Source organism: Symphodus melops, assembly GCF_947650265.1.
Source record: "Symphodus melops genome assembly, chromosome: 7".
Lineage (NCBI taxonomy): Eukaryota > Metazoa > Chordata > Actinopteri > Labriformes > Labridae > Symphodus > Symphodus melops.
Genome location: NC_136697.1, coordinates 19,930,323 through 19,958,259, shown reverse-complemented (window position 1 = coordinate 19,958,259; position 27,937 = coordinate 19,930,323). Strand labels below are relative to the sequence as shown.

The 27,937-nt window shown below is 41.4% G+C and overlaps 3 protein-coding genes across 8 annotated transcripts in view; 1 reads left to right on the top strand and 2 right to left on the bottom strand.

The window, feature by feature from the left end:
• Positions 1 to 5,268, bottom strand: part of mib1 (MIB E3 ubiquitin protein ligase 1) — a 52,647-nt gene extending 47,379 nt beyond the window's left edge. For 3 of the 5 annotated variants that reach the window (XM_079349004.1, XM_079349006.1, XM_079349007.1), the window contains exons 1-3: positions 4,361 to 5,267; positions 3,082 to 3,253; positions 147 to 276 (exon numbers count right to left, since the gene is read on the bottom strand). In XM_079349004.1, coding sequence (XP_079205130.1) covers positions 147 to 276; positions 3,082 to 3,253; positions 4,361 to 4,589 — 531 coding nt within the window. In that variant the 5' untranslated portion in view covers positions 4,590 to 5,267. Of the gene's footprint in view, positions 1 to 146; positions 277 to 3,081; positions 3,254 to 4,360 lie in introns of all 5 variants that reach the window. The other 2 variants (XM_079349005.1, XM_079349008.1) reach the window with 2 other exon arrangements.
• A 1,500-nt stretch (positions 5,269 to 6,768) lies between these two features.
• On the top strand, positions 6,769 to 17,586 carry abhd3 (abhydrolase domain containing 3, phospholipase). Its single transcript, XM_079349493.1, has 9 exons — positions 6,769 to 7,128; positions 8,339 to 8,502; positions 10,253 to 10,435; positions 12,060 to 12,105; positions 13,906 to 14,018; positions 14,417 to 14,590; positions 14,979 to 15,027; positions 15,118 to 15,283; positions 15,437 to 17,586. The coding sequence occupies exons 1-9, from the start codon at positions 6,967 to 6,969 to the stop codon at positions 15,616 to 15,618; spliced, it is 1,239 nt and encodes a 412-aa protein (XP_079205619.1). The 5' UTR covers positions 6,769 to 6,966; the 3' UTR covers positions 15,619 to 17,586.
• A 3,457-nt stretch (positions 17,587 to 21,043) lies between these two features.
• The window catches only part of greb1l (GREB1 like retinoic acid receptor coactivator), a 42,555-nt gene continuing 35,661 nt past the window's right edge, over positions 21,044 to 27,937 (bottom strand). For both annotated transcript variants that reach the window (XM_079347869.1, XM_079347870.1), the window contains 11 exons: positions 27,828 to 27,936; positions 27,573 to 27,719; positions 27,178 to 27,317; positions 26,812 to 26,973; positions 26,504 to 26,708; positions 25,494 to 25,656; positions 25,093 to 25,320; positions 24,864 to 25,005; positions 24,539 to 24,739; positions 23,882 to 24,020; positions 21,044 to 23,708 (listed from right to left, as the gene is read on the bottom strand). In XM_079347869.1, the coding sequence (XP_079203995.1) occupies positions 23,545 to 23,708; positions 23,882 to 24,020; positions 24,539 to 24,739; positions 24,864 to 25,005; positions 25,093 to 25,320; positions 25,494 to 25,656; positions 26,504 to 26,708; positions 26,812 to 26,973; positions 27,178 to 27,317; positions 27,573 to 27,719; positions 27,828 to 27,936 (1,800 nt within the window). In that variant the 3' untranslated portion in view covers positions 21,044 to 23,544. The remainder of the gene's footprint in view (positions 23,709 to 23,881; positions 24,021 to 24,538; positions 24,740 to 24,863; positions 25,006 to 25,092; positions 25,321 to 25,493; positions 25,657 to 26,503; positions 26,709 to 26,811; positions 26,974 to 27,177; positions 27,318 to 27,572; positions 27,720 to 27,827; position 27,937) is intronic.

The following is a 27,937-nucleotide window of genomic DNA, read 5'->3' as shown; positions in this document are numbered from 1 at the left end:
CTACTTTTATTCCACAAATATTGTAGCTGATGGATCAAAAGCTTCTCTCTAGAGCCTGGGAGAGTTTTTAAGCACTGAATGAATGTCCACAGTCCCTCATACCACTACCTGTCAATTTACAGTTTTAACACAGGCTGTTATCCCACCTTTCCTCTCCTTCCATTGCCGCCATCTTGGTCTTCCCACTGCCAGTCCACTCCTCTCACCACCCGGCCCCCAGTGAAGATTCCCCTGGCTGTGATTTTCTTTGACTTGCGACGTGACTCCAGCAGTACTCTGCACAAGTGAAAAAAAGTTGACAAACAAAGACAATTATTTGACATTAAACCTGTATTTAAATACAGCACAACTTGTTTAGAATATTCCAAAGAAGGCCTGTTCATTGTCTCTGCTGACGACTGTCAATTCACCTTTTTCCGATTAAAGTAAATATCTCTGCAGAGGGGATGCCAGTGCATCAAAGTTACAGATGAAATATGTTACCGTGAGTATTGGACCTTAACAGCATCGAATCTACTATAATGTCATTCAGAAAATCAGAACCGTCTTTGCTTTGTGAAACTGGTGTTTGGCGAGAGCAAAACTCGAGCTGATCGACAGGTCAATCCTGAAGGAACTGTATGACAGTAACAGTATTTTTCTGATCTTCTTAGATTTTTTTTGGATTGTTTGTTACATTAACTTTTAAACATGCGGTACTCCATGTTGATCGTAGTCAAGACGAACGGGCGAAATCGACCTGAGAAAGACAATGTGTTTACAGACGAGGTATCCAGTCATAATTTACATGACGGTTTTTATCACTGCAGCACATACGGCAACAGAACGGCAGCTTTCAGTAGCAGCTCCCGCTTCCTGATGTAGCTGTCATTGACGCAACATCCAGTGTTTCCTTGGCAACGATAAACCTCTCGTGTCTTGTCACGGCGGCACATCATGGCGGCTGCCGCGACGAGACGCGTCCCGTTACAACTACAGAATAAGAGATAACTGTTGGATATGGATGTTGGATATATTTGAGGTTGCGTAAATACTGCTACTTTTTATTGTATATGCTGCTGGAAACCTAAATTTCTTTGAGGTAGTCATCCCAAAAGGATCAATAAAGTTCAGTCTAAGTCTACTCAACTAAAAAATTATATATAACACAGGCTTACTCCATTTTTTATCCATTTAGACTTTTGAATGTGAACATCATATCATTCCACAAACCATACCTTTAAACGCCCTCTTTTTTCTTTGTTGTGATGTTTTTAACGTCTTGTGTATGAAGCACTTTAAACGGCCTTGTTGCTGAAATGTGCCACACAAATGTGGACCCGGCCTTCCTTTTGAATAGCAGGTGTCATGTAACGTTACGAATAACAATGTACTTTGGCATAGCTCTGCACTCACACCTTACTGACAATTACTCTCCAGTTCATCTTCACACAACAACCATTGCTCTGCAATGCAACGAACAAACCAGTGCCAAAGACCAAAGGCTTTTTTGTTAATAGTTTGGTCTCACCAATAATGCAGTGGTTCACAGTTTAAGCTCCAGCTTGGCTAAATGCTCACCTTATGAAACATTAATAGCTTAAAAACATCCAGCAGACCTCTCACCATCCAACAACAATGTGGTAGACACGGCAGCTGGACAGTGGAGGCCTAACCAATCCAAACAGCTTGGGGCCTCGAACCACTCCCTCTTCGGCAGTTTGTGACAGAATCTAATGTGGTGTAACAAAACACCCCACCTCGCTGTTGGAGCAGTGTGAATTAGGGAGACCTCCAGAACCTATTGTTCATTATGCAATGTCTTTCTCAGGGGAGATGAAGTCGCACTCAGTTGTAAAGGCTGCCAGCTGTTTGGCCATGTGTTCATTTACTAAACTATTGTGTTTGGCTGCAATAAGCCTGGGATGAATGGGAAATCATCGCAGTGCAGACAGTCTATGCAGAGCAGGATAAATTGCAAGTTGTGGAATTTAGAGAGTGTGCACACTTATGGGTCCAAAGAACACAGATAAAGGTGTAGAATTTAATGAGTGATGGGTTCGGGTGCAAGTTTTTCTGAGTTACATGCATGTGTATGTTACACGTTTCCGAATAGTCAAACTACTGCAAACAATAAGACGGTGTTGTCTGTACTTGACTTTTATAACGTTTCTACCTTCCATTCGACACACCTAAGGCTTCGTCTTCCACCAGAAACTTCTTGTACTTTTTTTTTTCTTACAGACCTGACTTGAACAAGGAATAAGTCCATTTTAATTTAACTTTGAGTAACCCACTTGACCATGGTAAAGGTGACGCTAGCTCAACTTCCTGACAACGACACTTTCTTAAGAACGCCTTATTGTAAACCTCCCATTGTCTTTAAAGTAAAAACACATTTCCTTTTAAATAGTTCACAGAGCACGGTTAGGAAGAGCAGCGTTTATTTATAGGTCTGTTTTATACATCAGCCTTAGCGTCCAGCAAAAAATAAAGTGCAGAAAGATACATTTTGAGATCCATTGTGCAATGCATTTTAGTGGCAGAATGACTTTGGGCAAATGGTGACAGATAAGGCATAGCACGAGGGATCGCACCAGCACTCTGCTGCAACCCAATGAAGAAAACTACAGCATCTACATTAGTGTTGGGCAATTAACTGAGTTTCAATTTCAATTACGATTTTCTTACGACAAGATAATCGAGATTTAAATGACTGTACAGTATTCCGCGTATGTGCTTGTTTTGTCTGTATTTAATGTTGTAATAAATGTTACCAGTAAAATTAATAAACAGGAAGCACCGCATTAATATCATTTCAAAAATCGTCAGACTGAAATTTAAAATGAGGCTGAGCTGTTGCCTGGCAACTGAAGGCTGGGTGCATAGAGATAGCGTCTGTCTGCCTGTGAGGCAAGGTGCACAAAACACTTCTCAAATGTCACATACACATAAGGCAACCTGAAGCCAGACTAAGGGAGTGAAAGAGCAGACCTACCAATCACAATGCAGTGCAGAGATTACCTGGCTGCGGTCTCTATTCTCTGGCTTGTGGGTTTAATCTAAAGCACAATGATGCTAAATGTTACTGGGTTAACTAACCTCTCACTGCCTGGAGTGGTGATCCTGTAGAACCGGTGCCTCAGGTGATGCTTGTCTCCGTGGTAACAGGTTGTGCAGAGGTCGTAATTGGTGCATTCGGCACATTTCCAGCGGATGCCGATGATAGGCTGTTGACGGCAGGTGTCACACATGGTTCCATCATGCTTGATGCCTGAGGGGAACAGTTTTGCCGACATTGATAAACAAGAACTTTGATAGCATTTGGATAGAAACGCTATTAAAACAACACAGTTTAACTTTATGGACACTCAACTCTACATTTGCACAAACCTGACATTGTACAATTGTGTGTGTGTGTGTGTGTGTGTGTGTGTGTGTGTGTGTGTGTGTGTGTGTGTGTGTGTGTGTACACTTTGTAAGTTGTTGATATTACTCATACCTTGTTGGAATACTTGTTGACATTCACAAACCCAACCCTTGTAATGTAATAAAGCTTAATGGATTCTGACCTCTTATCACAATCTCTACCAGATGAAGGGATAACAACTACAAAGGGTTTAGTGCTCCATCATCCCATGACTGCATCATCAGAAATGGATGGAGGACTAGTCTCAAAAGCATACACGCTGAAAACTTGAACTGTATGCATGTAATGTTGTGACAAGTAAAGAGAGGTGAAGTTTGAAAATGTTTGAGCGTCACAACAAATGTGTCTATGATAGTTTACATCCTGTTGTGATACATGAGAAAAAAAAACGTTTTCATCAGAGTGAAATCTATAAATTTATTGTATTTAAATCTCTCAAAGCTTTAATGGATAACGCTTCATTTGTGAACTCTTCCCCTCTTTTATGTATTGTTTTCATTATCATCTCGTGTAATGTCAAAATGCTTTTTGTGCCTATGTAAAGCACTTTGAATCGCTTGGTGTCTGAAAGGTGCTATATAAGTAAACTTACCTTACCTTCACAAAGAGCTGATAATAATAGTTTCTGATCTCTACCAAAAAATATGTCAAATACTCATTGGAGTTGGATTCAAATAGAAAAAGTCAAGCAAACAATGTCTGAGTTAAACACACTTAAACTACATTTCCTGCGCTTCCGAACGATTAAAAAGGTAGGGACTTTTTGTTGCCATAGTAACAGTTTAGCGTTTGATTGCAGCGACAAGTCCCGGTAATTCTCAATGTCTTGCTTTCTGTATAAGTCATTGAAAACACAGCAATAATAATAATAATACAATGTGAACCAAAAAAAAAGTAGCTGTGAGTTAGTTTGTACGCTGTTTGTGTGAAGCAGCTGATTGAAGCAGTTACCTGTTGGAGCGCTGTCTAGTATCCTCACGTCGTAAGCTCCAGAGCAGCGGTAGTTCGCAGCGGTCCCATTATCCCAGACAACCACCACCTCCTCTGGACTTTCAAAACTCCTGACGGTGCCAACATGTCCCTCTCCACCGTCCTGCTTCCCCCACTTCCAGTCAGGTCCGCGGACCACCCTCGCTCCCACTCCTTCCATCATCGCTCGATTATTCCTACCGGTGGTCATTTGAGAAGCGGTGCTGCAATTCTTCAGAAAATAACTGAGAATAAGCAAGCTAGCTGTTGCTAGCAAGCTACTGTTAGCGCCGATGAACAGTCTCCAAATGCAAGAGCAAGCAAGTCCTAACAGGAGAGAAACGAACAATCCACTAAAAGCTAGCCTGCGAGCTAAGTGAGCTACCAAAGGAGGCTGTTGGAGCCTTTAAAAAAACTATTAACACAAGCTAATGTTGGTTGCAATCCAGGGCCTCCTAAATGTTGGCTCTGAGAATAAAACTATTTACCCCAAAATTCTTCTAAGCAGCCACATGGTTAGCTTTGATAAATCTCAGGACTCTGCAAGCTGTCTGCCCCTCTCCTCCACTCCACACACAAGAATGCCACCTCTTCAACTTAGCAAGCCAACGAGCCGAGTTGCTAGCTATCGCACTGCTAGCTGGATAAACCTCTCCCAAGTCCTTATCGTTGAGGTAAATGTAGTCCTTAAGGTCGAGGATTATCCTATTTGTTTTTGTCTGTGGTGATGAAAAATATATCCAAGATGTTCCCTTTGTCAGCCAGAGATGGTTCCCTGGGAGTCAACTCAGAATAAACGCGTCGCCATTATTGTCAATCATCGTTCAGACCTCTCAGACGAGCAACAACTAGCCACGGAGATGAACGACAAAGCCCGAAGATCCGAGGCTGGGAAAACACGAGCACGAGTCCGGTCTAGAGTGCGCATGCGCATCAGCACACTCCAGGACCATTCTCTCTGAGTTCAGTGAATGGATGAGAAACACCATCCACAGTATTGTCAAAATCAAAAGACATTTTTTTTTTTTTGGATTGCGTGGTTTGACTGGTATAGTTGTGTCAAAAAAAGGACGCATAGGTTTGAGTTGAAACTGTGGCAGGAAAATTACTATGAAGGAAATATATTTAGAATGATTTCCATGGTATGTGTTTTAGATGAAGAAACATAATAGGTTGTTTTTTTGTGTTATATTTGTTTATTCAAGCTCAATATCTTTACAGCTGAACTGAACTGATGGCAACTGACATTAATTCCACTACTCGTAACTATGTTTGACTGGCAGGGTTGGAGTCTGTAATGGTTGATACATCATAAGTACATGGACAACAGAAACGCAATGAAAACAAAGCAACTTGTAACAAACATCGGTGACCCGATGCCACTTGTTTGCTCCTCTAAAGGTATGAAACCAGAAACAACCTCAAAATGGAAAAATAACCATTTACCTTATAATCCAAATAACCACCCAAGATGGGGTTTTTTCTTCAACTCATAGCAGGCTCTGAGAACACAAAACACTTTCACATCTACTTTTGAATATCATCCTAAATGAACCCTCCTGTGGACTAATGTATGATTAGCTGTGAAAGTGTGTTTATAACATGACCCACACTCTTGCAGGTGCAGCACCAGGTGTAAGCAGGTGATGCCTTAAGGTCATTGTCATTTTAGTTTTTATTGTGCTCGTGGATACAATGGAGACACACCAGCATGTCAGTTCATTCATTACAACAACAAATAGGGAACTAGGGAACCAGGTGTGTTTGGACCCCTTGGGGAGGCTTCAATTAAGTTTCCCCATAAAGACAAACTCTTCAGTTTTTACGAATTTTTTTTTAGAAGTGAAAGGGGTGGCCTGATGTGCATCTGTTCTTAAATATATCTGAACTCTTCTACATAAACACTCCCAATCGGACCCTCAGATCATCATCCCTCCTGCCCGCATCACCATCATGGGGTCCAGGACCCTCAGCCGCTCTGCCCCCCCCCCCCCCCCCCCCACCTCTGGAACTCCCTTCCACCTGACATCCGAAACACTGACTCTCTGGTCATCTGCAAATCACGTCTCAAAACCCACCTCTTCAAACAAGCCTGACATTTTACTGCAAAACTCCTGTTTTTAATCTTGTTATGTAAAACTGTGAATCAGCTCCTTTTAAATGTATAATTTTATGTTTTATATTGTTTGTTGTCTGCCTGTAAGGTGTACTTGTTTTTTTAAGGCACCCATAAATACTATTTATTATTATTGTGATTATTATGATTATTATTATGATTATTATTATTATATACCTAATTACTCTAAATCCCTCAGATGCACTGAAGGGCAGTCTGTCTCGTTCCGCCTCATTTTTGCAATTCACCTCAAATTCCTGCAGGGGGCGTCAGACTGACTTTGAGCAGCGTCCACTGAAAGCTGGTCAAAGAGCGCCACCGCTCGCTGATACTTGTATAAATACATCTCTGCCGACATCAGGTCCCCTTGACTGTCTCCTTCACAAAGTGGGCTCACATAGGCAGACACAGCTGACTTTCAACCAAGCCTGGCCGCTGTCCTCGCACTCTTGGTAATAACAGGAACCTTGCAATGATCTCGCTGGACTTCAATTTCAACATTTTGACAAGGGACCTTTCGCATTATCTGGAAAATCAAGTGAAAGTTGGATTATTCGGTTCGGGTGTTGGGCTCTCTCTGGTGCTCGGCTTTAGCGCAGCGTACACCTGCTACTATTTGATTTCCGTAGCGAAGGTAAGCACATTTAAATGTATGGCATCTAAGCCTTAAAGGGTTCATTTGAACCTTCTTTTTGTTCTATAAAACTGAAGCGACGGAGACGCTGTCATGCCTGAGACAGACCGGCATATTTACTGATGGAGAGTGTCTGCATCTGTTCACCGGTGGTGTAACACGCCTGCACACATGTGGGTGTCACGTCAGCCTCAAGTAGACTCACAAGCTAATCAGCACATCTAAAATGCATATATCTAGCGTTACATCCACGTTTATGTAACTCCATGAAATCCTCAACAAAGGAGTTAAACAGATGTGTCTGCATTGGTCAAGCTAGGCTAATGTTACTGTATGTTAGCTGAAGCATGCTACAGTTACAGTGCTGTAATAACCGTCATGTAAGTTTATTATTTTAGATTAATAAAGCATTATAAACAACAACGCTGTTTTCCTAAATGTATATAACATACCAAGCCTTAATTTCCGTGAATATAACTTTAAGTTAAATAAAGGGATCCTACCAACACAATATGTGAGCCAATAATGTACTGTATTATGTAACAAAGCTACTAAAATAAATACATTTTTTATCTGGCTTTTAATTTGGCGTAATTGTATAGCTTACATTGCTATCATTGTTTTTAAATTGATTTTATATGTTTTATTTATATGAACATATTTTATTATTTGTAACTGTATTGATCTTCTGTTTTACGTCTTAATTATTTAATTACCATCTTTTCTTCTCTAGTCTTGTCGGATTTTATCTGTTGTTGTCCATTTTAATGACTTTCATCATGACTTTTCTTAAGGTGAAGTTAAGATGCAGATGTGTTTATCTCACATCCTTAAAGGCCCACTATGGAGGTTTGGTCGAGAAATGGAAAAGAAGGGAGAAATTCACAGATTCTGTGGTATATGTTCATATCCCTTTACACAAACTTTCCTCAGAGGAAATTGTGGCTCCAAAAACGATTCCAGGGACACGTTTTTTTTCTCATTAAATACATTCTTTTTTGTATTTAGTTCAGAAAATGCAGTATAGAATTGTTTCACTTCTCCAACTTCAAAATTTCATGACCAGATCTACATAGTGCACTTTTAATATCAGAAGGATTCTGTGTCTGTTTTATTACATTTAACTTATGTTAAATATTTAACTATATTGCAATGGCAGTTATTTCTTTATTCCAACCTGTGTCACACTCTGCTCACTTGTATTCTGCAGAAGCCACAGCTCATCTCTGGGGGTAAGAAGTTCTACCAGTTTCTGAGAGAACAATGTCCAGTAGTGTCAGAGACCTACTACCCCACCTTTTGGTGCTGGGAGAGCCGCATCCAGACTCTGTTGAGACCCTTTGTCACAGCCAAACCTGGGGTCAACTACAGAAAGTGAGTCCTCAGGATCCATCACACAACACAACAACTCATTACAACTCATTAAACACGTGTCATTTAGAACAAACAAAGAAATGTCCCTTTTGAAACCAGACACAGTAAATGTGGATATAATACAGGATTTTTCTAACACTAGAAGCTTCATTTAGAAACTTAAAAAATGTGCTTAGTCAGAAGTAACTTCCAGTGCTCATTTCTCCATTTCTTTCTTCCCAGTGTCACAACTAACAAATCCCAGTTTGTTCTTAGCTGGGATTCAAAAGCTCCGAGGAGAAAGAGATCTTTTGTGTGCTGTTGCTGGCTCGGTCCGCCCTGCCTGCTCCCTCATAATGTACTTTCTGTTGAAGATTAATTGGCACGGCATTCTTTGCCCCCTGTGAACATAAAGCAGATTAGAATTCCTTTATTAAGAGGGACTTTATTTATAATGTATTTATACACATTCAGTTTGAGGGGGGGAATTTTTTTTTGTGAATATTTCTCTTTCCCAAATGTTGCTTTACATTCTTTTTTTTTTCTCTGGATAATGTTGGTGCGTGTAAGAAGTAGAGATTGTGTATCAATTGTATGATTGTGTGTCGTTTGTGAACTTACTGAGAGAAAGACCATATCACATTGAGTGAATATGATTTGCTTTGTTAACTCTTAACGTTAAATCTGAACCTAAATCCAAATATAACATTTCTAAAAGATTAATTAATTAATATTTGCTTTTTATTTTTGAACATTTTTAATTTTCATTTAGACGCTTGATCAAAATTGTATACTTCAACCATCAAATTTGCTTAATTTTAGTCGTTAAAATTCTTTAGTTGATTTACAAGTCTATTCCAAAAACATTTAAATTACCTTTTCTTTTCAAGGACTCGTTTGTCGAGGACAAATAATGTCCAATAATTCAAAGTGACTCCATTCACCCTATAGTCTATGTGGCTGTTATAAAGAGCAGCATCACATTCTCTGAATTATTGGGCAGCAGGACGCCCCCTTCCTCCTAATGAAGTTACCTAAGGTTGACTCAAGGACAAGACAGACTTGTTTGACATTGGCTGCTTGGGTGAAATTCCACTCATCTCTTTGTCTGAGGGTGGATTAGCACCAAGTTTCCCCCCACTTTGCTCACTGGTCACTCTGGATTGGCCGGGCGCTGACTTTAAAGTCTCGCCTCAGGTGCATATTTCACAGCAGGTTCTGTAATTTCATGCTGATGTCTTTACCACCGGCCTGCCAACACTGGCTCGCTGGCTGCTGCGTGTTTTTTGTGTGCAATGCAGGCTTTAAAAAAAATACACTATAGCGCTGAGAATTAATGACCTCATCTACCCGGTGAGGGTTGTATCGCCTGGAAATTGATTGATCATAAGAGCCCGGTGGTGCAATGCCCTCCTCCTCATCTTTCCCCCTGTACACTGTTGCAAAGCTCACTGACAAGATGATCAAACAAAGGCAGCTGACAGTGACGGCTGTACTCACATATCGAATTCCCTTTTGGCAGCGTATGATGCAGATCCAATGAAGTAATCGCCTTACCTGTAATTGAACAGAGGGTATCAATTGAGAGACTTGAACCCGAGTGTTTTTTAATGATCATTCAGTGCAGATATGCATTTCAATCAAAACGCGTATATTAAGTATCAGCATTTTCAAGTATGTGTGCTTTGGGGTTTGCATGTGTCTGGGTAAGACAAATAAATAGATAAATAAAGATGAAGGACCTGATTGCGTGTCTGGCTTGTCTCTGCAGTGAGCTCATTAAGGCGGCAGATGGAGGACAGATCTCTTTGGATTGGTTTGACAACGACGACAGCTTCGCTCATCCCGACCCCGCCACCAGACCCACTGTCCTCCTCCTCCCCGGTCTGACCGGCACTAGCCGAGAGTCCTACATCCTGCACATGGTCCAACAGAGCCGAGATCTGGGTTATAGGTGGGTGGTCTTGGCAGGATACTCTGGATGAGGGCCAGGGCTGAGGGACAAACTCAGAGCACTAAATCACACAAACGACACTCTGTGGAGTTTGTGCTCTAATTTTTTTCTGTAATCTAGCGTGGAGATAATTTGTCAAGTCAAAGTCAGTGCATCTCAGCCGCCATGCAAGTATTGAAAAAGAGGCAAAACTTGAGACAGGCTATCATTGCAATACTGTAACTTTATGTAACGGATGAATCAGGGTCTCAGGGTTGTTTCAGGTGAAGGGCACAAATAAAGTGTGCAGCAAAGCTCTCTGTGAAGAGCTGCCTTAGTAAATAGCCAAACGTAGCACAAGCTTGAAGAGCTGCAGAGGGTGGCAGTTTTCGCCCCCCCCCCCCCCCCCCCCTTTTCTCCCTCTTCATTTTCTCCGTGTTCCGTGCACTCGTTCTTTCAACCAGATTTGGGAAAGCATGGGAAGAGGCCGGCAAACTCAGCATCTTTCCCCCCACCCTCACCCTCACCCCTGTCTGTGTAGTTTAATGAATTATAGCTTATCCCGGTGCAAGCTTTGCAGCTTAGCTCCAGACCAGCTTCAGAGTCTCTGCTGTAGTGTGTCTGAGCAGAACCCCCCCCCCCCCCCCCCACCACCACCACCACCACCACCACCACCACACATGCTACAGTACCACCACCTCCCATGTCCTCTTGGCCCAACACCCCCATCCCGCCCCACCCTGCCGCTAAGTTACACGGATACAAACTGCAAGTCTGAATCCAACACATAATAGATGACTGGCGAGCGATGAGGGGAGAGGAGATGCCTTTGCTCTGCAGTACAAACACATCCTCTTCACACAGCTGCCTTCTTTTTGCACACCTCATCACATTCCCACTTCAATTTTTTTTTTTTTTAAGTAGGGAACATTTGTTTCAATAAATGTAGGCCGCAGTGTTCTGCCGAAAAATGCAAAGTTGGTAACTTGTAGTGACAACAACAAAAAAAACCAAAACAACAAGAGTCAGCCGACTAGAACGAAGAAACTGTAAATCCTTGAGCACATGTTTCTTAAAAACAAAGCATCAGTGTGCGCAAACCACACACACGTATCAGATTTAACATACACAGTGCAATCAGAGTCCTGAGTGAGTGAAGCTTGTAACTCATTACACATGATTCATTGGCAGATTAGCAATGAGAAAATTAATGATGGTTTTACTGTGTTGTTTCCAGAACCTATAAATCATATAATGAAATCACACTACAAAGACGTCATTATGAAAGCTTAAGCTTACATTTTGAGGGCCAACAGTGGCCTAGTGGTTAGGTGACGCCCAACTGGACAGCCTGGGTTTGAGTCCGACTCGTGGATCTTCATTCCCCACTCTCTCTCACCAGTGTCAAAAAAATAATAATAATCAGGCTTACACACACATTTAAGAGTCTGGAAGATATTTTTGGGAAACGTTTGCCGGAAAAAAACAAAAAAAAAAAAACTTTATTACTTCATTTTCTACTGATGGACCTGTTTATAAATTCATTATTCCATCTGTTTGTTGTTAAAACCAAATATTGATACACAGAAGGAATGATGTTAGAGACTAAAATGACTCAAAGGATCATGTGTTTTGTCTTTTTCAGGTGTGTGGTGTTTAATAACAGAGGGGTTTCTGGTGAAACGCTCCTGGTAAGAACTAAATGTGCCTTTTCAACCTGTCACACTTTATTTAATGTCTTCATTTTGTCTTTTTTTTTTTTTTCATATTCAGAAAGACAGACATCTGCATGGGATGTAAAGGACTGTTAAGGACAGTCGCTTTTCTCGTTAGTCAGTCCGACAGCCTCCCAGCTGAGTTGTCCTTTTCTCTGCTTTCGGCCAGCGCGGAGCACGTCAGCTCCACACGTGTCACAGAGAGCGCGGGGAGCCTGAGCAGACGCTGCACACACAATGTTGTTGCACAGCGGGGATTAAGTTGCAAGCAGATACCGTATTTGAGTGCCGATCCACAGAAATATGACCTCGCTGAGCACGTGCTGTTCTGACACCTGGCCCTAATCTGTCCTCTTACACACCCAGTGTATTTAGCCAACAGGATGGGCTCTGAGCTCTGAGAGTTCTGAGCTTAGCCCACTGTGTTTACATCCATTCTTCTCCGAGTGTACGTCTCCCCGTTATAACAGAGGCACATTCTTACAGGCAGCTTTGTCAAGCTGATCTAATCATACCATCACTACCACACAGAGCTCTCACCCTAAGCACAAATGGTGTTTATTACAGAAAGTAGAGTAGAGTCAATCTGAATCTGTTGTTTCATTCTGTTACAGCTGAAAGTCTAATTAATATATATATATTTTTAAAAACGTAAAGGTCACGCTTCTGCAAAGTGTCTCCCAGGTTGATTTGAATAGTATTCTCGATCTCACTATTTAGCTGTCCCAGCTGTCCTCCCATTAAAGAAGAAGTAAAGTGGAACCTTGGCTCTGCATCAAGTGTTGGTGGTGAGGAGGGAGATTGTTCTATATTTGATGCAAATGATTCAGCTTGTGTATGCCTCTGTGACTGTTTTCTCTGCGCCCACTGAGTGTGAATATCTTCCATTGTTCAAATAGGCCAGCACTTCAGACTGACCCACTGTGTGAAAGATGCCCCCTGCCTCAAAGACTGTCAGTGCCCTACTTCTACCCTTTTTAAAAGCCTCATGCATCAAAGTTTCCCATGGAGATGCTTTAACAGTGCCAACGTTCAAATCTGTGTTTTCATCTCCAATAAGTCTTTGTATTTTCTATATTTAAATATCTTTGTGTGTTACGATTAAAGCGTTCAGTGCAGGGTCTAAAATGTGTTCAGGTCCATTCAAAAACTGAAAGAGAGTACAAGAACTGGAGTTTACTTTGCCTTAGTTTCTGTTTGAATTTTAATGAAGGGACTTGAAAAGCTCCAGAGTCAACAGCATCCAAAAAAAAAAAAATCAGACTACTTAAATCGGCTGCTTCCACAAACTGGTTAAACAATGTGAGACTTAATCTGTTACTAAAAATGCCCGAGTCAATTATAGAAAGATGTTATATTTCAAAATCTGCTGTTCAAAGTCATGCTTTTAAAATGTAACGTAAATATTATAAACTTTCTCACACTGTAAGAAAATAGGAATTCAACTTAACTGTGATGAATCACATTTTTAAGCGCATGTTGGAAATGTTCATTATTTTGCATTTACACATAGATTGTTAGGCTTTTGTTTTGAAATGCTGACAACCCTCGGTAGAAAATACAACTTTTGTTTCTGGTCACACATTGGCTCTTTAATTACGAGCGTACTGGACTTCTGCAGCTCAATAGACACTTAAAGAGATGCTTGACACTCGGGATGCGACAGCTTGTTCGTCATGTCTGCAGATATCATCTCAGTTTAAGATCAATTTCACCTTTTATTTGTTGAGCTCTTAAAACTGCATCGTGACTGTAGCGTTTTCATGTCTCATCCAGACGCCGAGGACCTACTGCGCAGCCAACACAGAAGATCTGGAGACAGTCATTGAGCACATCCAGAGGAATAATGAAGCTGCTCCCATCATGGCTGCTGGAGTATCAATGGGAGGGTAATGAAGCTGCCACAACCAGCTGACTGGACTTTTTAGTACTGGGGGACGCTGCTAAGAAATCTCAAAATGTGACTAAAAAAAAGACACATTTAGACTTGTGTTGGTGATTGGTAGATAACTAAATTGCAATTAAGCAATATTCATTATAATCCAAAGGAATCACCCGGGATAATGGAGCCAACACTTCTTAATATATCATCAGATTCTTTAGATTCCTGAGTCTCAAAGCGATCTAGTGTTTGTCGGGCTATGTGCAGTGCTGGAATCTGGTCCCAATCACCAAAGGGTTTTTTTTTTTTTAACTTAACTTAACTTGGAGTGAAGGATTGGTCAGAAATGGAACATGTCTCAATCCCTAATTTTAGCGATCTGTGCCTTCCTCTGACCAAATTCAGGATGATGCTCGCCAACTACTTGGGGCGCAAGGGCCGGGAAACCTGTCTGAAAGGGGTGGTGGTCTTCTCAGCAGGCTGGGATGTATTTGAGTGCACAGCTTCACTGGAAAAACCCCTGGACCGCTTCCTCTTCAACTCCTACCTCACAAGCTGCCTGCAAGCCTCTGTGCACAGGTCTGCCGCGCTCCGAGCGGGATTAGCACTGTTGCTAATTCAGGGATAAATGTTTTGGGATCTTGAATAGCTTGGTTTGAGGTTCTTATTTTGTGCATTTTGATTGTTTTTTTTTTGAAGTTACAGGAGAAAATGGACTGATGTTGTTTTTTTATATTGATAAGAGGAAGACTAATAAAACCCTTAAGAATTTAGCAAACATTCAAAATATTTCTATGTGTGTATAATCATGGGCTTCAGTAACAGTAATAATGTTATGATGCTACTTTCAAAGAAGTTGAGTTCATTGTTAGCTGTTTCAACCTTGTCATGATTTTATTAGAATTTTCTAAAGCAAATCATGTCATTTTAGTAGTCAGTGACAGTTTTATTTTAATCTCCCCCGCAGACACAGACCAGTGCTCGAAAATAGTTACGACATCGATCATGTCATGAAGGTCGGTATTATTTTCAGTGACCCTAAGCCACAATGCTGATCTAATTAAACAAAGGAGCCAACGTGTAATCAATTTGCCATGTCCCTTCAGGCAAAGACCATTCGGGAGTTTGACGAGAGGTTCACCTCCATAATGTTCGGCTATCCTACCAACGATGACTACTACCATGATGCCAGTCCTGTCCACAGGCTGAAATCTGTGCAGGTGCCAATGCTTTGTCTGAATGCTGCTGATGACGTCTTTTCCCCGTCCCATGGTAAGTCCCACCAGCCAGACTTCACTGGCATACTTTTTAGAATGATCAGGAAAATCATGACTGGGGAAGGGACTTTTAATATGGTGGCATGAAGAATGACAATCAACCCCATCGATAAGATACCATGACCTAAAATATTTTATCCATTTATAGCCATTCCGGTGGAAGTAGTGAAGCAGAATCCCAACCTGGCCCTGCTCATAACTTGTCACGGCGGCCATATTGGTTTCCTGGAAGGCCTGTGGCCTCGACAGAGCACGTACATGGACCGAGTCTTCAAGCAGTTTGCTAAAGCGGTTATCGAACAAGGCAGCCGACTCAACGACCTCTCCTGATAAGAGAGTCCAACAAAGGCTTCCTCAAGTTTTACTTTCATTCTTCCTCTGTATTTTTCCTGCTTCCTGCAATCTTTTCTTCCATTTATGTCGTTCATCTTATTTTGATTGCTGCATTCCATACTTAATCCTTCCAAATAATATTTCTATTCTTTCATTGTCTTTCCATCCTTTCTTCATTCCTTCCTTTGGCCTGTTTTCCCTTTGCCTTCATTTCTCAGTCCATCATTTGTGCCTTCCCTCTCTACCTAATCCCATTCTGTGTATTTCCTTCCTTTCATTGACCTTCTTTCATCATGGCCCTCGTTCCTTCCGCTCCATTCTTCTTCCTGCCAAGGCGTATCCTATATATATTACAATGCAGCATTTGTGTTGCATTTAACATGGCTTTATTTATTCCATACAGAAAACAACTCATTGTATGTAACCATGGTATGCTTTAAAAAAAACAAGAGTAGCTGTTCATGTTAATGTTGAAAAGCTGAATCTGTGCCCATCTTGATTAGTTGCATTAGCTAGCAAAAAAAAACCTTTTACCTTGTGCAATTATTTGCGGTCAAAATAAGTACTGTAAATGAAAAAATCAATCATCTATGTTCGTAAAGCATCTTTTAGTACTCATTTTAGTAGGATTTTAGCCCTCAGGGATTGTCTTTATTTACCCATACTCCTTTTATCCTGTGTACTTTTTTTTTTTTTTCAATCAGTCTCCCTCAGTGAGTCTTTTTGTTTAAACGTAGACGATATTGAAGTCTTTTTCTTTTCTTCTATATGTTAAAATACGATATTATGGGAACAAACGCTTTTTGTATTCCTGCAGAGAGTTTAAAAGGAAGATCAATACAACTTTCATGTATGTTGAATGTATATTATGCAACACCTGGGACGTTTGTTAGCTTAGCTTAGCATAGCATCGAGAATGAGAACAAGAAGTAACAGGTAGCTAAAGTCTGTCCGAGAGCTAAACTGAAAAAAAACCTGCCAGCAAGTGCTAGTTGGTTGATTTTGTTATCTTTGAAGGAACCAAGCTAGCAGTTTCCCCTTGTTTGTATTTGTTATGCTATGCTATGCTAAGATAATAGTTTCCCTTATATTTAATGTGCAGCCATAACAGTGGTATTAATCTCATCAAGCTCTCCTCAAGAAAACGATCGAGCGAATTTCTGCAAAATATTGAACCACTCCATCCTTTAACCTTCTGCATGCACTTTTACTTTCACACATTCTACCTTAACATACACCAAATAGTTTTACAAATGTATATAATATGGAGGAAAAAAAAACATGAATGACAAGGAATGTGAAATTGCACTATTGTAGTTGATACTATCATGCCTCTAATTCCTTAATGCATTGCACTCATTTCATTCGATATATGAAAATATATCCCCAAAGGCTGAACAGAGCAGTACCTGAATTCCATGAGGTCTTTGTTTGTCGATTTGTCGGTTGTCTTTGTGTGTATGTAAGTCTGACAGTGCACCATACAGTGACGGGAATGAAGCTAACGCACATGGGACAGACAGCGTCCATAACGGCTGTTTGAAGCAGTGTTTAAGGGACTGGCTGCTGCGTATGAGTTGGCATCCACAAAACGAGTAGCTCTGATGGTCGGCCAGATCTGCAGTTATGCACTGCATGAGGGATTTGGGGGAATTTTTGGTGTCTGTTTGTTCTGCCAAGTGTCCATTGAGTAGCATGTGTTTCATCAGTGTCATCTTGTCCTTAACCTTAACATCACTTTGTTATGTGTAGCACAAAGGACATGGTTGTTTTATTCATAGGAGGCTGTAAATTCATTTAGTTCACTACATGTAAAGATGAAGTAAAAAGAAAACTCTGATTAACATGTACAGCAATAAGATTTTAAATTAAAAAATGTCTCTATAGTAAGTACCAGTAAATGCACATTGTCAACATGGGTGTACTATGCTGTATTTAATAAATTATTAAACAGAGCCGAAGTCAGTGTGTGGGTCATATACAGTCTTTTTGCTTGTAATGCACTTCTAAGATTGAGTGAACAGCTCCACTGAGCGTGTACTGCAGGTAAGAATAATTCACTGTTACCGCTTTAAGTCAGCAGTTCTACTTTGTCTTTCCTCCTGTCCTTCTTTCTCCTTCTGTCACGGTTCATACTGTCTCTCTGTTTCTCTCTTCCCTGTTGAAGAAGTTACTTCTTCCATACTTCTCTCCCTCACTTTCATCGTCCAAACTCGCCATCTACTCTGCTCTCTCTTTCTTTACCTTTATAATGCATATTCTACCTATTTATTCATATGTTTCGCTGACCTGTCTCTCTTATCTTTACGAAGACATTTCTTTTATCCATTTCAGTCCATCTTCTGTCTCTTTCTGACCTCCATTCTCTTTTTTTTTCTCTACCTATGAAAGGCATGTTTTTTTTTTTTCTCTGTCTCAATATTGATAATCACAAAACTGCTTGGTCAGAGGCTCATCAGTCACACATGGTGTTCAGCTCTCTCAGGACCTCACCCTTCCTTAAAGACGTGTCCCCTAAGGTCAAAACATTTGAAAAGTGTCACCACTAGCTGGCTTACCACACAATTGTGTCTCTGCAGAGGGTCAGGCTCCCTTCCTCCTACATCACTGTATCGGGTTTTGGTCACTGGAATTGACTCTCTCTGCACACTCACAGGCTTAAGCTGCTGATAGGATATGGACTGTTGCGGCAGTAGTGGAAGTGAGCCACCAAAGGCAAACCGTAATCCCCGGACACCCCACTTACCTTCACCCCAACCCCCATTAAGCCTTTAGACAGATGAGCTTTGGTTTTAGCTGGCTGGTTTATAAAAGCCTGAGAGTAATTAGAGTAGTCTGCCAAGCAGGATGAGTAATTTACTGAGGGTTAGGAGCTATGAAAATTGATATTATGTGACAGGAATCAGATTATTATCAGCTAATGTGAAAATGTTAACTGCAAAATTGGGATGAATACGCAAGCCATGTTTCACATTATAATGAAATAAAGGGATTTAACTGTCACACGTTTAATCATGCCATTGTTTGAAAGTAGTTTAATGGTAAGCACTGCATTGCCCGAGGACTCAATAATGGAAAGAAATGTGTCAGAGGGAATTAGCAAGAGACATTTTCCTTCAAAGGGTTTGTTGAAATATCAGCGAACAACAAACCACACGGGCAACAATTGTAGGAAACAGCATCTATTAAAGAACTTGAAATGTACATATTTTAAGCATTCAAAATCCTCGAGACATGACAAATCTTCACAAACAAATCACTTGTGTTGCATAGGCATAGCCTTAGTTATAATAAGGTGCACGAATCAGTATGCCAGCCACTCTTTGGTGCCCTCTCTTTCTTATCCTACCCTGACTGCAGCTGGCTGAAAATAGCTTTGTGTTATATCACACAGGGGGTATAGGTTGATGGAACGTGTGCTCTAATATTACCTCGCAGGAGCTGAAATAGTTCTGTCCCTGGACCAACAATGCCCCTGTGCTCTCACAGAGGAGATCCTGAAGCATCCATTAAGAAGCCATTTCTCCTCTTGATAAGGAGAGCGGGGTCATGGTGCATATAGTTACAGCTCAGCTGCAGAGGTGTTGAGGTGAAACAAATAATAAGGAAATGGGGAGACTGAACTGTGCAAGGTCCCTGGCTCTTGAGCTGAATTAAAAGATGTGGGATTGGATGGATGCGGAGGGGAGTGAGAGGATTATTAATCACAGGCGAAAGGCAGGGCTGCACATGCATTTCAACTGCACTGCCTAAGCCTTGTATTAAAGCACTTGTAACCCACTTTAAAATGCTCAGCAACTACATGGAAAGCAAACCAAAATAACACAGAAGTCATCATGCAAATTGAAGCCAGAGTTTAAGGCCAACATTTTGAAAACAGTTGTATAATGACATATGTGGCTGAAGAGGGGGGCATACTTGTGATGTCATCAGGGTTATAGTAGGTCAGAGCCTACTACTCTCTCTAAGGGGAGCCCCTATTCTCCAACATCTATCATTATGTTCACAGCAAACACTGCAACACTTAACAGGGCATTGAGACTAAGTGCTGTCAGATGGGGCCCTGTTAGGGAGGTTTCCTACTGTCATTGCAACATTTGCACATTTTGAAGCAATGCTGTGGTTTAAAGTTTGTCAGCCTTTAGGGAGCCCCCTACCGGCCTGGGCTCCCAAGCAGTTGTGTGTGTACTTTTCCCAAACTTACCTGCTCTCTCTCCTAACACTTTCCTTGGGTTCTATTCAAACTCGGTTTTATTTAGCTGTAAAGCTGCATTCATGACTTGCACTGCCTGACATTCTTGGCCTATTTTGACTCCTGTTGTTTGTGCACTTTGTTGTCATTCAAAAGCAAATTCAAGACTCGGTGGAAGGCAAATCAATTCCGCCTCACAGGAAAGCATCCTATCTAGATTCTGGCTCAGGTTGGACTCTAACCCACGAAGACTTCGGTCTTTCAAACACGTGGCAGGCTGTCATTCCATTGAGCCACAAAGGTGCATGAGTCAAAGGCTACGTAGATAATACTGTCAGCTCAGAAACAGTATATTTGACTCTTGTTCAAGCACAGGTTGGAATGAAACCAGCATGAATATAAGTATGTCTCAGAAGAAGAGGAAGTTGCTCATCCATTTAGCTATCAGAACAAAACATCCTGAAGGGAAGACCCCTGCCATGATTCTAACCGAGAACCAGCTTGCTTTGAGGTGACAGTACTGACCACAACGTAAACATGTCACCTATTAGGGCAAGCTTGCTAGAGTTGTTTAACTCTCCAGTGCATTGCAGTACTTTCAGCGTCATCCACACATCAGTGGGAGGAGGTCAGAACGTTCCCGCTCTATATGGGAAAGCCATCACTGGGGATTCAAACCCACAACCAAATTGCTGTGAGGTGTCACTGCTGACCGCTACACAAACATGCCAAATGGCAGTGTTTTCCTCTTTAGATTGATATATTTTACATTCCCAGTTGTTGGGAAATAGTAAAGTATATTATGTTTTTAAATGCAAGGTACAAAAGATCAGTGGATCTTCAGCACATGTTATCCAACCAGCAGGTACATTCGTATGAAGAATGTTTGGTCCATTTTTTTTCTCAGAATATAAAGTTGTTGCTATCTAAAATGTTCAAACCTACATGTGGATGTCTAAATTTGAACTTTTCCAGAAAAAGGATGTCCTGCTCATCATTTTGTGCATATTTTTTTAAAGATGCGATACCACATTTGGAATAACATTTGCATCATATGTTACATACTGATACTTTGAGGTGAAACGCAGAACACCTAAATTAATCAGAGTGCTTATCCCTGAGTCCTCTACAGGACAAACGTGTCCAGATTTGAGGCTGTGTTTTTTTTTTTAGATTTCCAGTTGAAAACTATGCAAAAATACATGTGTAAAACAACAAGCACCCAAGTGATTTAACAAGTTTTTGGTTTTTTTATTACATTCATACATTTTCAACAACAATAGCATGACTCTTGTGTCATATGTTCATAGACTGCAACCACAATGGTAAACATGAGGTAGATCACCCAGATGCCAAGGCTACCACTGGGCCGCACATGGTCATCTAACAAATATCAGAGAAGATTGTGAGAGCAAGTTGCATATTAAGAGTTAAATTATTTAAAAAGAAAGACACATTCTACGGACCTTTGGTATTTAAGTTACATTTCTGATCACCAGTCTTGTTTTTTTGGACTCATTTTCGATTTCGTTTCATAGTGGGAAATAATTTTTCTGCTGGCAACTTGTATAGTGCAAGTTCACATTTCCCGCCCCCCCATGACATTCAATAGATCGAAGAATCATTCGTTTTGGGTCTTGTGCAAAAACCTTCATGGATGTTTTTTGAAGGGGACGCACTCCCTTGTTTTTAAGCAAGCACAGCATGCAATCAAATATTACACTTCAATATGATTATCAGTCCAAAACGCTTGTCAAATAAATAAGAATCCCCAATTGGACCTGATTTCATTTTCAACACAAATCCAACACAAGAACAGAAAGGGACACAGACATATGGAAAAGGACACATCTAGGTAGATTCTTCTTGCCTTTGCGACATCACATAAAATGCAGAAAGACATTATGACCAAAATATACTGGCAAAAGTTACACAAGACTACAACAAAACATCAGTAACCCTCAGTGGTTAAGGGGAGGTTATAATATATTAATAATGTAAACAAGGCTTTAAACAGTACAGTAGTCCAAAATCCAATTGTTAATTTTGCTTCACTCAAAAAACAATTACTTCCCCTCACAATCAAATGGTTTCTTCATTCTCATTGGTCGAAAAACCAAAACAATGAATTGAGCAGTGACAGCATGAAACCTCACTTAAGGCATATTCTTTGGACAACCCTGTGCAGAAACATAGAAACACATTCTTCTTTCAAGTATATGAAATGGTCTGGTCAGCTTCTTCTTCTTCTTTGATTACGCTTTAAATCGGCAGGAAAGGTTGGACGTTAGCCTAAACCATCAATGTAAGGTCAGCTTCAAAACATCACAACAGGAGGAGACATCCAGGCACAGTCAGTAGCAGTATATTTGGCAGTGATTGTTTACAGCTTCTACTGACATAATGTGATTAAAATACCCAGTATTCAATCAGTAAATGCTCACTTAATATTTCAGTAAGAACAAATCAGTCTTACTTCCGTGTGGCGCTGCCTGATTGGCATTAAACAAAAGAGAAAAACTCTGTGGCAAGTTCAGTGATTCTGTTTGAGACTGCAGACCTGCTTCATTGTAGTCGATTCCGTGACGTAACATAAACATAATACTGTCTTGCAAAGACACTGCTTGTACTTTTAAAAGCTGTGAAGAAGTCTTTGGATAAACTGTGTGTAAGTCATTTGAACACTCAAAAACACTCAAAAGGTACCCATTAGGATCATCGATGGCACAGCGATATCTTTGAAAGGCATGGGAGACCAAGATCACATTTTCAGGTGAACAAATGTGGAGTTGTACCGATACCTACATGAGGACAGATACTGAAACAAGGATGAGAATGGGACACCGATACTGCCTCACATGTGATATCCGGTAAAGTTATCAAGATGTGTTTTAATTCAATTTTTTTAAGATTACTTAAACATGTGACAGAGTGTTAAGTTGGTTAAAGCTAGCAAAATGCAAACGTATCAGAGGGCGAATTGGGATTGAACTATACTCAAGACTCAAGAATCAGAATTGGTGCGAGGAAGGAAAAAGCAGTACTGAGTGTAACAAGTTTAAAGTTTGAATTCCATTGTTTCATTGTGATGGTAGAAATCTGATACAGGCAACCCTCTATGTAAGTGTTTCTTAAATGTAGAGCGCTTTTACAGTCTTTGAGGCAGAGCAGGTGTGAAGAAAGAGAACAGGTAGGCGAGGCGCAGCTGAGGATGTTCTTTGGTGCCAACATAAGTTAACGCAATGGAGAAAATCTTTTAGCAACCACACGTCATGATTCTCCCTTTAAAAAACCCTGAGATAAACAAGTATGTCCAACACGGGACACACTGTCATAGTCCATATACACATTACAATCTTCTAATCGTCACATCATTGATGGGAGGCTGTCCATTAATGCAAAAATACAACAAAAAAGAACAACGTTTGGATTCAGCTTTGCTTTTCCCTCACAGCAAAGGATTTTTTCAGTAGAAGCTCAATGGAGGAAAGCTCAGCTACAAACCAGGGTTTAAACCCAACCTGACCCGCTGCAGAGCCAGGCACAGTGCACTATGACGGTGCAGATTTAAGGAAAGCCACATCAGGTGTCCACTTTGGCGTGCTTCAGTTTTGTGCTCCACCCAATCCCCCTTCTGACCTTCAATTGGAATGGGAGGAAATGTGGTTGCTTGCTGGTTTGTAGTCAAAATGCTCATGTGTGATTGTGTCTCAGCGGTGGAGGTTCCAGCTTTAGACATGGATGCCGGTCAGAAAGTAGAGGGGCCGGTCTTCGCTGCAGTTGGCTGTCTGAAACTCGTCCCGCAGACGGAACTGCCACTCATCCTCCAGCTCTAATCGGGCGATGGTCTGACGCAGTGAGCTTCTGTCCTGGCTGATCACACAGAGAGTGGCACCTGTGGACAGGAACAAAGGAAAACGTTAGAACTCCAGGACTAATCCAAAGCCCTGAAGGTATTACAGTTTGAGTCCAGAAATGATTTTATTGTTCTTAACTTGATGTCACAAGAATATATGTATTGTAACAACAGAAGGAGAAGCAACAACTACAAGCACACTGATGCGTCACCTTTGAGAAAGCAGAATTTCTTGAGGAGTCCAGAGACGACGAAGGAGTCGCAGAGGTAAAGCAGGAGGCCACTGAACAGCAGGCCCTGATGGTTCAGGTTGGTGGAGTGCGGTCGAGAGCTGATGTAGCACACAGAAATCTACAAAGGAAAAAAATATATATTAATCCCCATCAAGCCAACCAAAGGACATTTGAGGAAAATGTCACTGAGGTCACAATTTGTGAATTTGTGAACATAAACTTAACGACTTTAACAACTCCTGGAGCTGCCTGCTGTGAGTCCATGCTGCTTTGTGTGTTAGTGTGTGTCATGATTTTATTTCCCTGCGCAATCCTCTGAATAGGCATATAATGTTCTGCAAGGTAAGTCTACAACGATGTGTTTGTGTGCACACATGGAGAGCTTAAATGTGCATTGGTAGCATTCATGGTTTTAAACATTACATATAGTTCAAATTCAAACCCCTCGAATTTAAAGACCATTTGAAATAAAGAGTCATTTTTAATGGATATCGATATGAAGGTGTCCCAGTACATGCAAAAGCAATGACCTCTACCTTTAAGAGGTTCTGTGGAATAGTTTGGTTTTAAATGTGACGGTATGATGTTGATTAGCTCCTTGTCTGCGTGCAACTGCAATCTCCGGGGATCTCTTACCTCTGGGCTGACGTTAAGGTAGCTGTCGATGGACAGAACTGGGTTGTTTCTGTTGTTAACAGCCTTTGGAAACAGTCTGTGGCTGCAGCTTTGCAGGAACTTTTCAAGGAGGAACTGGGCTGGAGCTTCCAGGAGGGTCTGCTCGCTGTCTGGGGCGCAGACATACTGTGACGGGATGATGGGGGCGGGGTTTTCTATTTCCTGGAGAGAGAGAAGAAAATCAGTACACAATGTTAGATGCTGCTTCATGCACAAAGTAGACAAAATGATGCCGCTTGAAACACAGTTAAATAATGTGTATCTATGGAAAGATCACAACACCCACCATAAGTTTAGGTTTTACCAGGAAGTCTTTGTTTCCCCCGACTGGAATGTGTTTCTTCATGAGACTAAAGTTGTTGAAGCGACACAGCAGCAGCCCACTGCTGTTCACCCTCAGGTTAAAGTCCACCTCCTCGCAGCTGTACCTGCACATGGCAGCGGCACAGCACAGACTATGAGAACATTGCGCAAATCACAAAATGAGTGTACGACTGAGACACCAGTTGACTTACCTGTTCAGGTCATACTGGACATTCTGCGTCAGGTCCACATTGAGCATGACGAAGTCGTGAAGGTGACACCGGCTGAAGGGTTTGCTCGGAGACTTGCGAGCCAAGCTGCTGCTCCACTTGCGTGCCCCACACATGGCGTACAAGGAGATCTTCGGGGTGGATTCCATGTGCTGAAGAACCCTCTTCAGAGACACGCTGGCGAGGGTCGAGCCTCCATCTGATGTCTCACTGAGAGGAAGAGAAACATTCTCATTTAGGCGACTTGTGAAATAATACAAACTTTTTAACAAGCACCCGAGGGTTTTTAAATGTAACAAAAACCTGAAAGTTAAACACAGCCAGTGGGAATAAACAGTCAAATACTCCTTTAGCAAATGTTATAAATGGAAAACAATAACCACCTGCTGTCTGCTGGCTGGTGGGCGTTCCACAGCACACAGGTGTCATCCATCATGACAATAAAAGGCCATACATCTTGTCTCTTGACACCCTGCTCTTCGAGACGGTTTCTCTCCAGTTCCAGGTTATGGTAGGAAAGCTCTTTGATCATAAAGCGTGCAGCACCTTTAACACACAAGAGCACAAGTGTTTCTTTTCATCTACGTGTACTGATAACCATCAACATACAGTCCTGCAGAAGGAAGAAAACAATGAAAGTCAAATTTAAAGGCAGAACTTTGTGTTTGTTTGCACGAAAACATCTCCATTGACGCTGAACGGAAACGAGAAGACTGATGCTCTGTGTCTCGCTGACATAAAGCTGGCTCAAATTTAAACAGAGTCCTGTACTCACTCCATCCTGCTGATTTCTAGTTAACAACAATTGATTTAAGTTAATCTCATTACAGACGGGCCTCACACCTGATTGGCTTACTTACAAATAAGATGCAAAGTAGCTCTCTGCATTTGGTTAAGACATTTAACCTTCTTCCTACTGCACACACACACCTGCCTGACTGTGATGGCATTATGACATGGTGGCTCTGTCACCATGATGAATCCCTCATGCAGGAGTGCTATGGAGACATGTGTGTGTGGGTAATGATGGTGGCAGTAACTACCTATAAAACGTTTTTGAATAATGCAGGAATCAAAATATTTCACATAAGCAAAAATAATACCTTGTAGGTTGTTTTGTGTCTTTCTTATCAATGAGAAGCAGTGATTTAGAAAAACACATGGCACCCAATCAGTGAAATAAATGGGAGAATTTATTTTATATTTGATTACAGACACTTTATGTATAATTTATATATAATTATAGCACCTTTCCAATGATCCCATAGGCATAGAGTGGTTGTTTTAGGTCAAATTGAACAATCTGTACTCACGTTGGAAGGGAATAGGTTGGGACAATTGAGACACATTTGAGAAGAGGCATCTCGGATAGTAAGACAGATTAGCTGCTCACCAACTCCTGCGCTGTTGAACATAGCCGGCAGGACGAGCAGAATATGGTTGGGCCAGTACTTCCTGTAGTGAGGCATCTCGAACTGCTTGACCACCAGAATGTGCAGGTGAGCCACGCCCTCCATGGCGTGGAAAATGTTGAGCAAGCCGTGTTCTTGACGTCCTGTAGTCGGGGTGAAGATTGGACTCTTTAACAGATCAGGGTCCTGGAGACGGACGAAGGAAGACAAATGGTTATTAACAGAAAAAAAAGACATTCATGTAGACGTATATGCACACACAACATTTCTTTTTTATCAGTAAACGTACCTTCGTGGAGACCAGAGGCAGCTGCATGCTCTCCAGGTGGCTGCCCTGCTGACTGAACACAAAGTGCTGCTCCTTGGCTTTAGGAATGACAAATTGGACCTGGACCTCGTCGCCCAGCATGGACGAGCAGAATGTGAAGGCATGGAAGGTGCACTCTGATAGCTATGACACAGACACACACACACATGCATTATTAACACGGACACACCACCCATTACTGTGAGCGTGAGCGCAGAAAAGTTAAACGCTCTCAAGCTGTCAAAGTATTTTGACAGGTTATACTAATGCAGCAGCTCCGTGGATGTTTAAATGGAGCCTGAAAAAGCCTCGCAGAGCGTTTGACGTGAGCTTGTAAACTGCTCTCACCTGTGTGGCAGGGCCGGCTTCACAGTAGTGCTGACACTGTTCACAGTGATGAAAGGCGTTGTGGGCCGCAAACTTGCTCAGGCGTATGGACTTGGTGTCTCGTTTGGTCACTGTTGGGCTCTCTCCTTCCTGCTTTAAATCTGCAGAGAGTCAAAATCAGAAGAGTTAACGCGCCTTTAAAATAAGTTTGCTTAAGTGATACTCAATTTGCGACCGATGTCAGATTAAAGGTGCACGTCAGAAAGGATGTGGGAATCACAGGGTATCTCTTGATATGATATGATCAAATCAAATGCGATATTTGGCATCAGTGATTCAATAAATGTATGACTCAAGCAATTAGTCTCACCTTTACTTTCAGAGTCTCTGCTGTATGTTTGAATACTTCTACTGACCTTTTAAGACCTTTGGCATCCTTTCAGTGTAAACAGGGCTGGCCTTCCTGAACTTAGGGTCCCGGGGGTAGGGGTCAAAGGGCAACTTTTGAACTTCCTCAATGTCAGGCAACTGGTTATTTACAGGTGTAGTAACCTCGGAGGTTTCTGAAGATTAAAAGAACACGAACATGTGAAATCAGAGTCAAATAACTGAAAGGACATCAAATATCTAATGCTGTCTATGAATCGCAGTTTCCAATGAATGATCTTCACCTTCTTCCTCCTCCTCTTCTTCCTCATCATACACATCCACCTCCAGCAGTCTAATGAGCATTCGAAACAGGATCCGGAGAAACTGCAGATAGGCGCCAGTTTTTCCCACC

What these genes read in the sequence shown, in the direction of transcription:
- abhd3 (XM_079349493.1), top strand. Translation starts at nt 6,967, where the DNA reads ATGATCTCGCTGGACTTCAATTTCAACATTTTGACAAGGGACCTTTCG. An exon ending in AGCCGAGATCTGGGTTATAG is followed by an intron (nt 10,436 to 12,059) that starts GTGGGTGGTCTT and finishes TGTCTTTTTCAG; the next exon opens with GTGTGTGGTGTTTAATAACA. An exon ending in ACATCGATCATGTCATGAAG is followed by an intron (nt 15,028 to 15,117) that starts GTCGGTATTATT and finishes ATGTCCCTTCAG; the next exon opens with GCAAAGACCATTCGGGAGTT.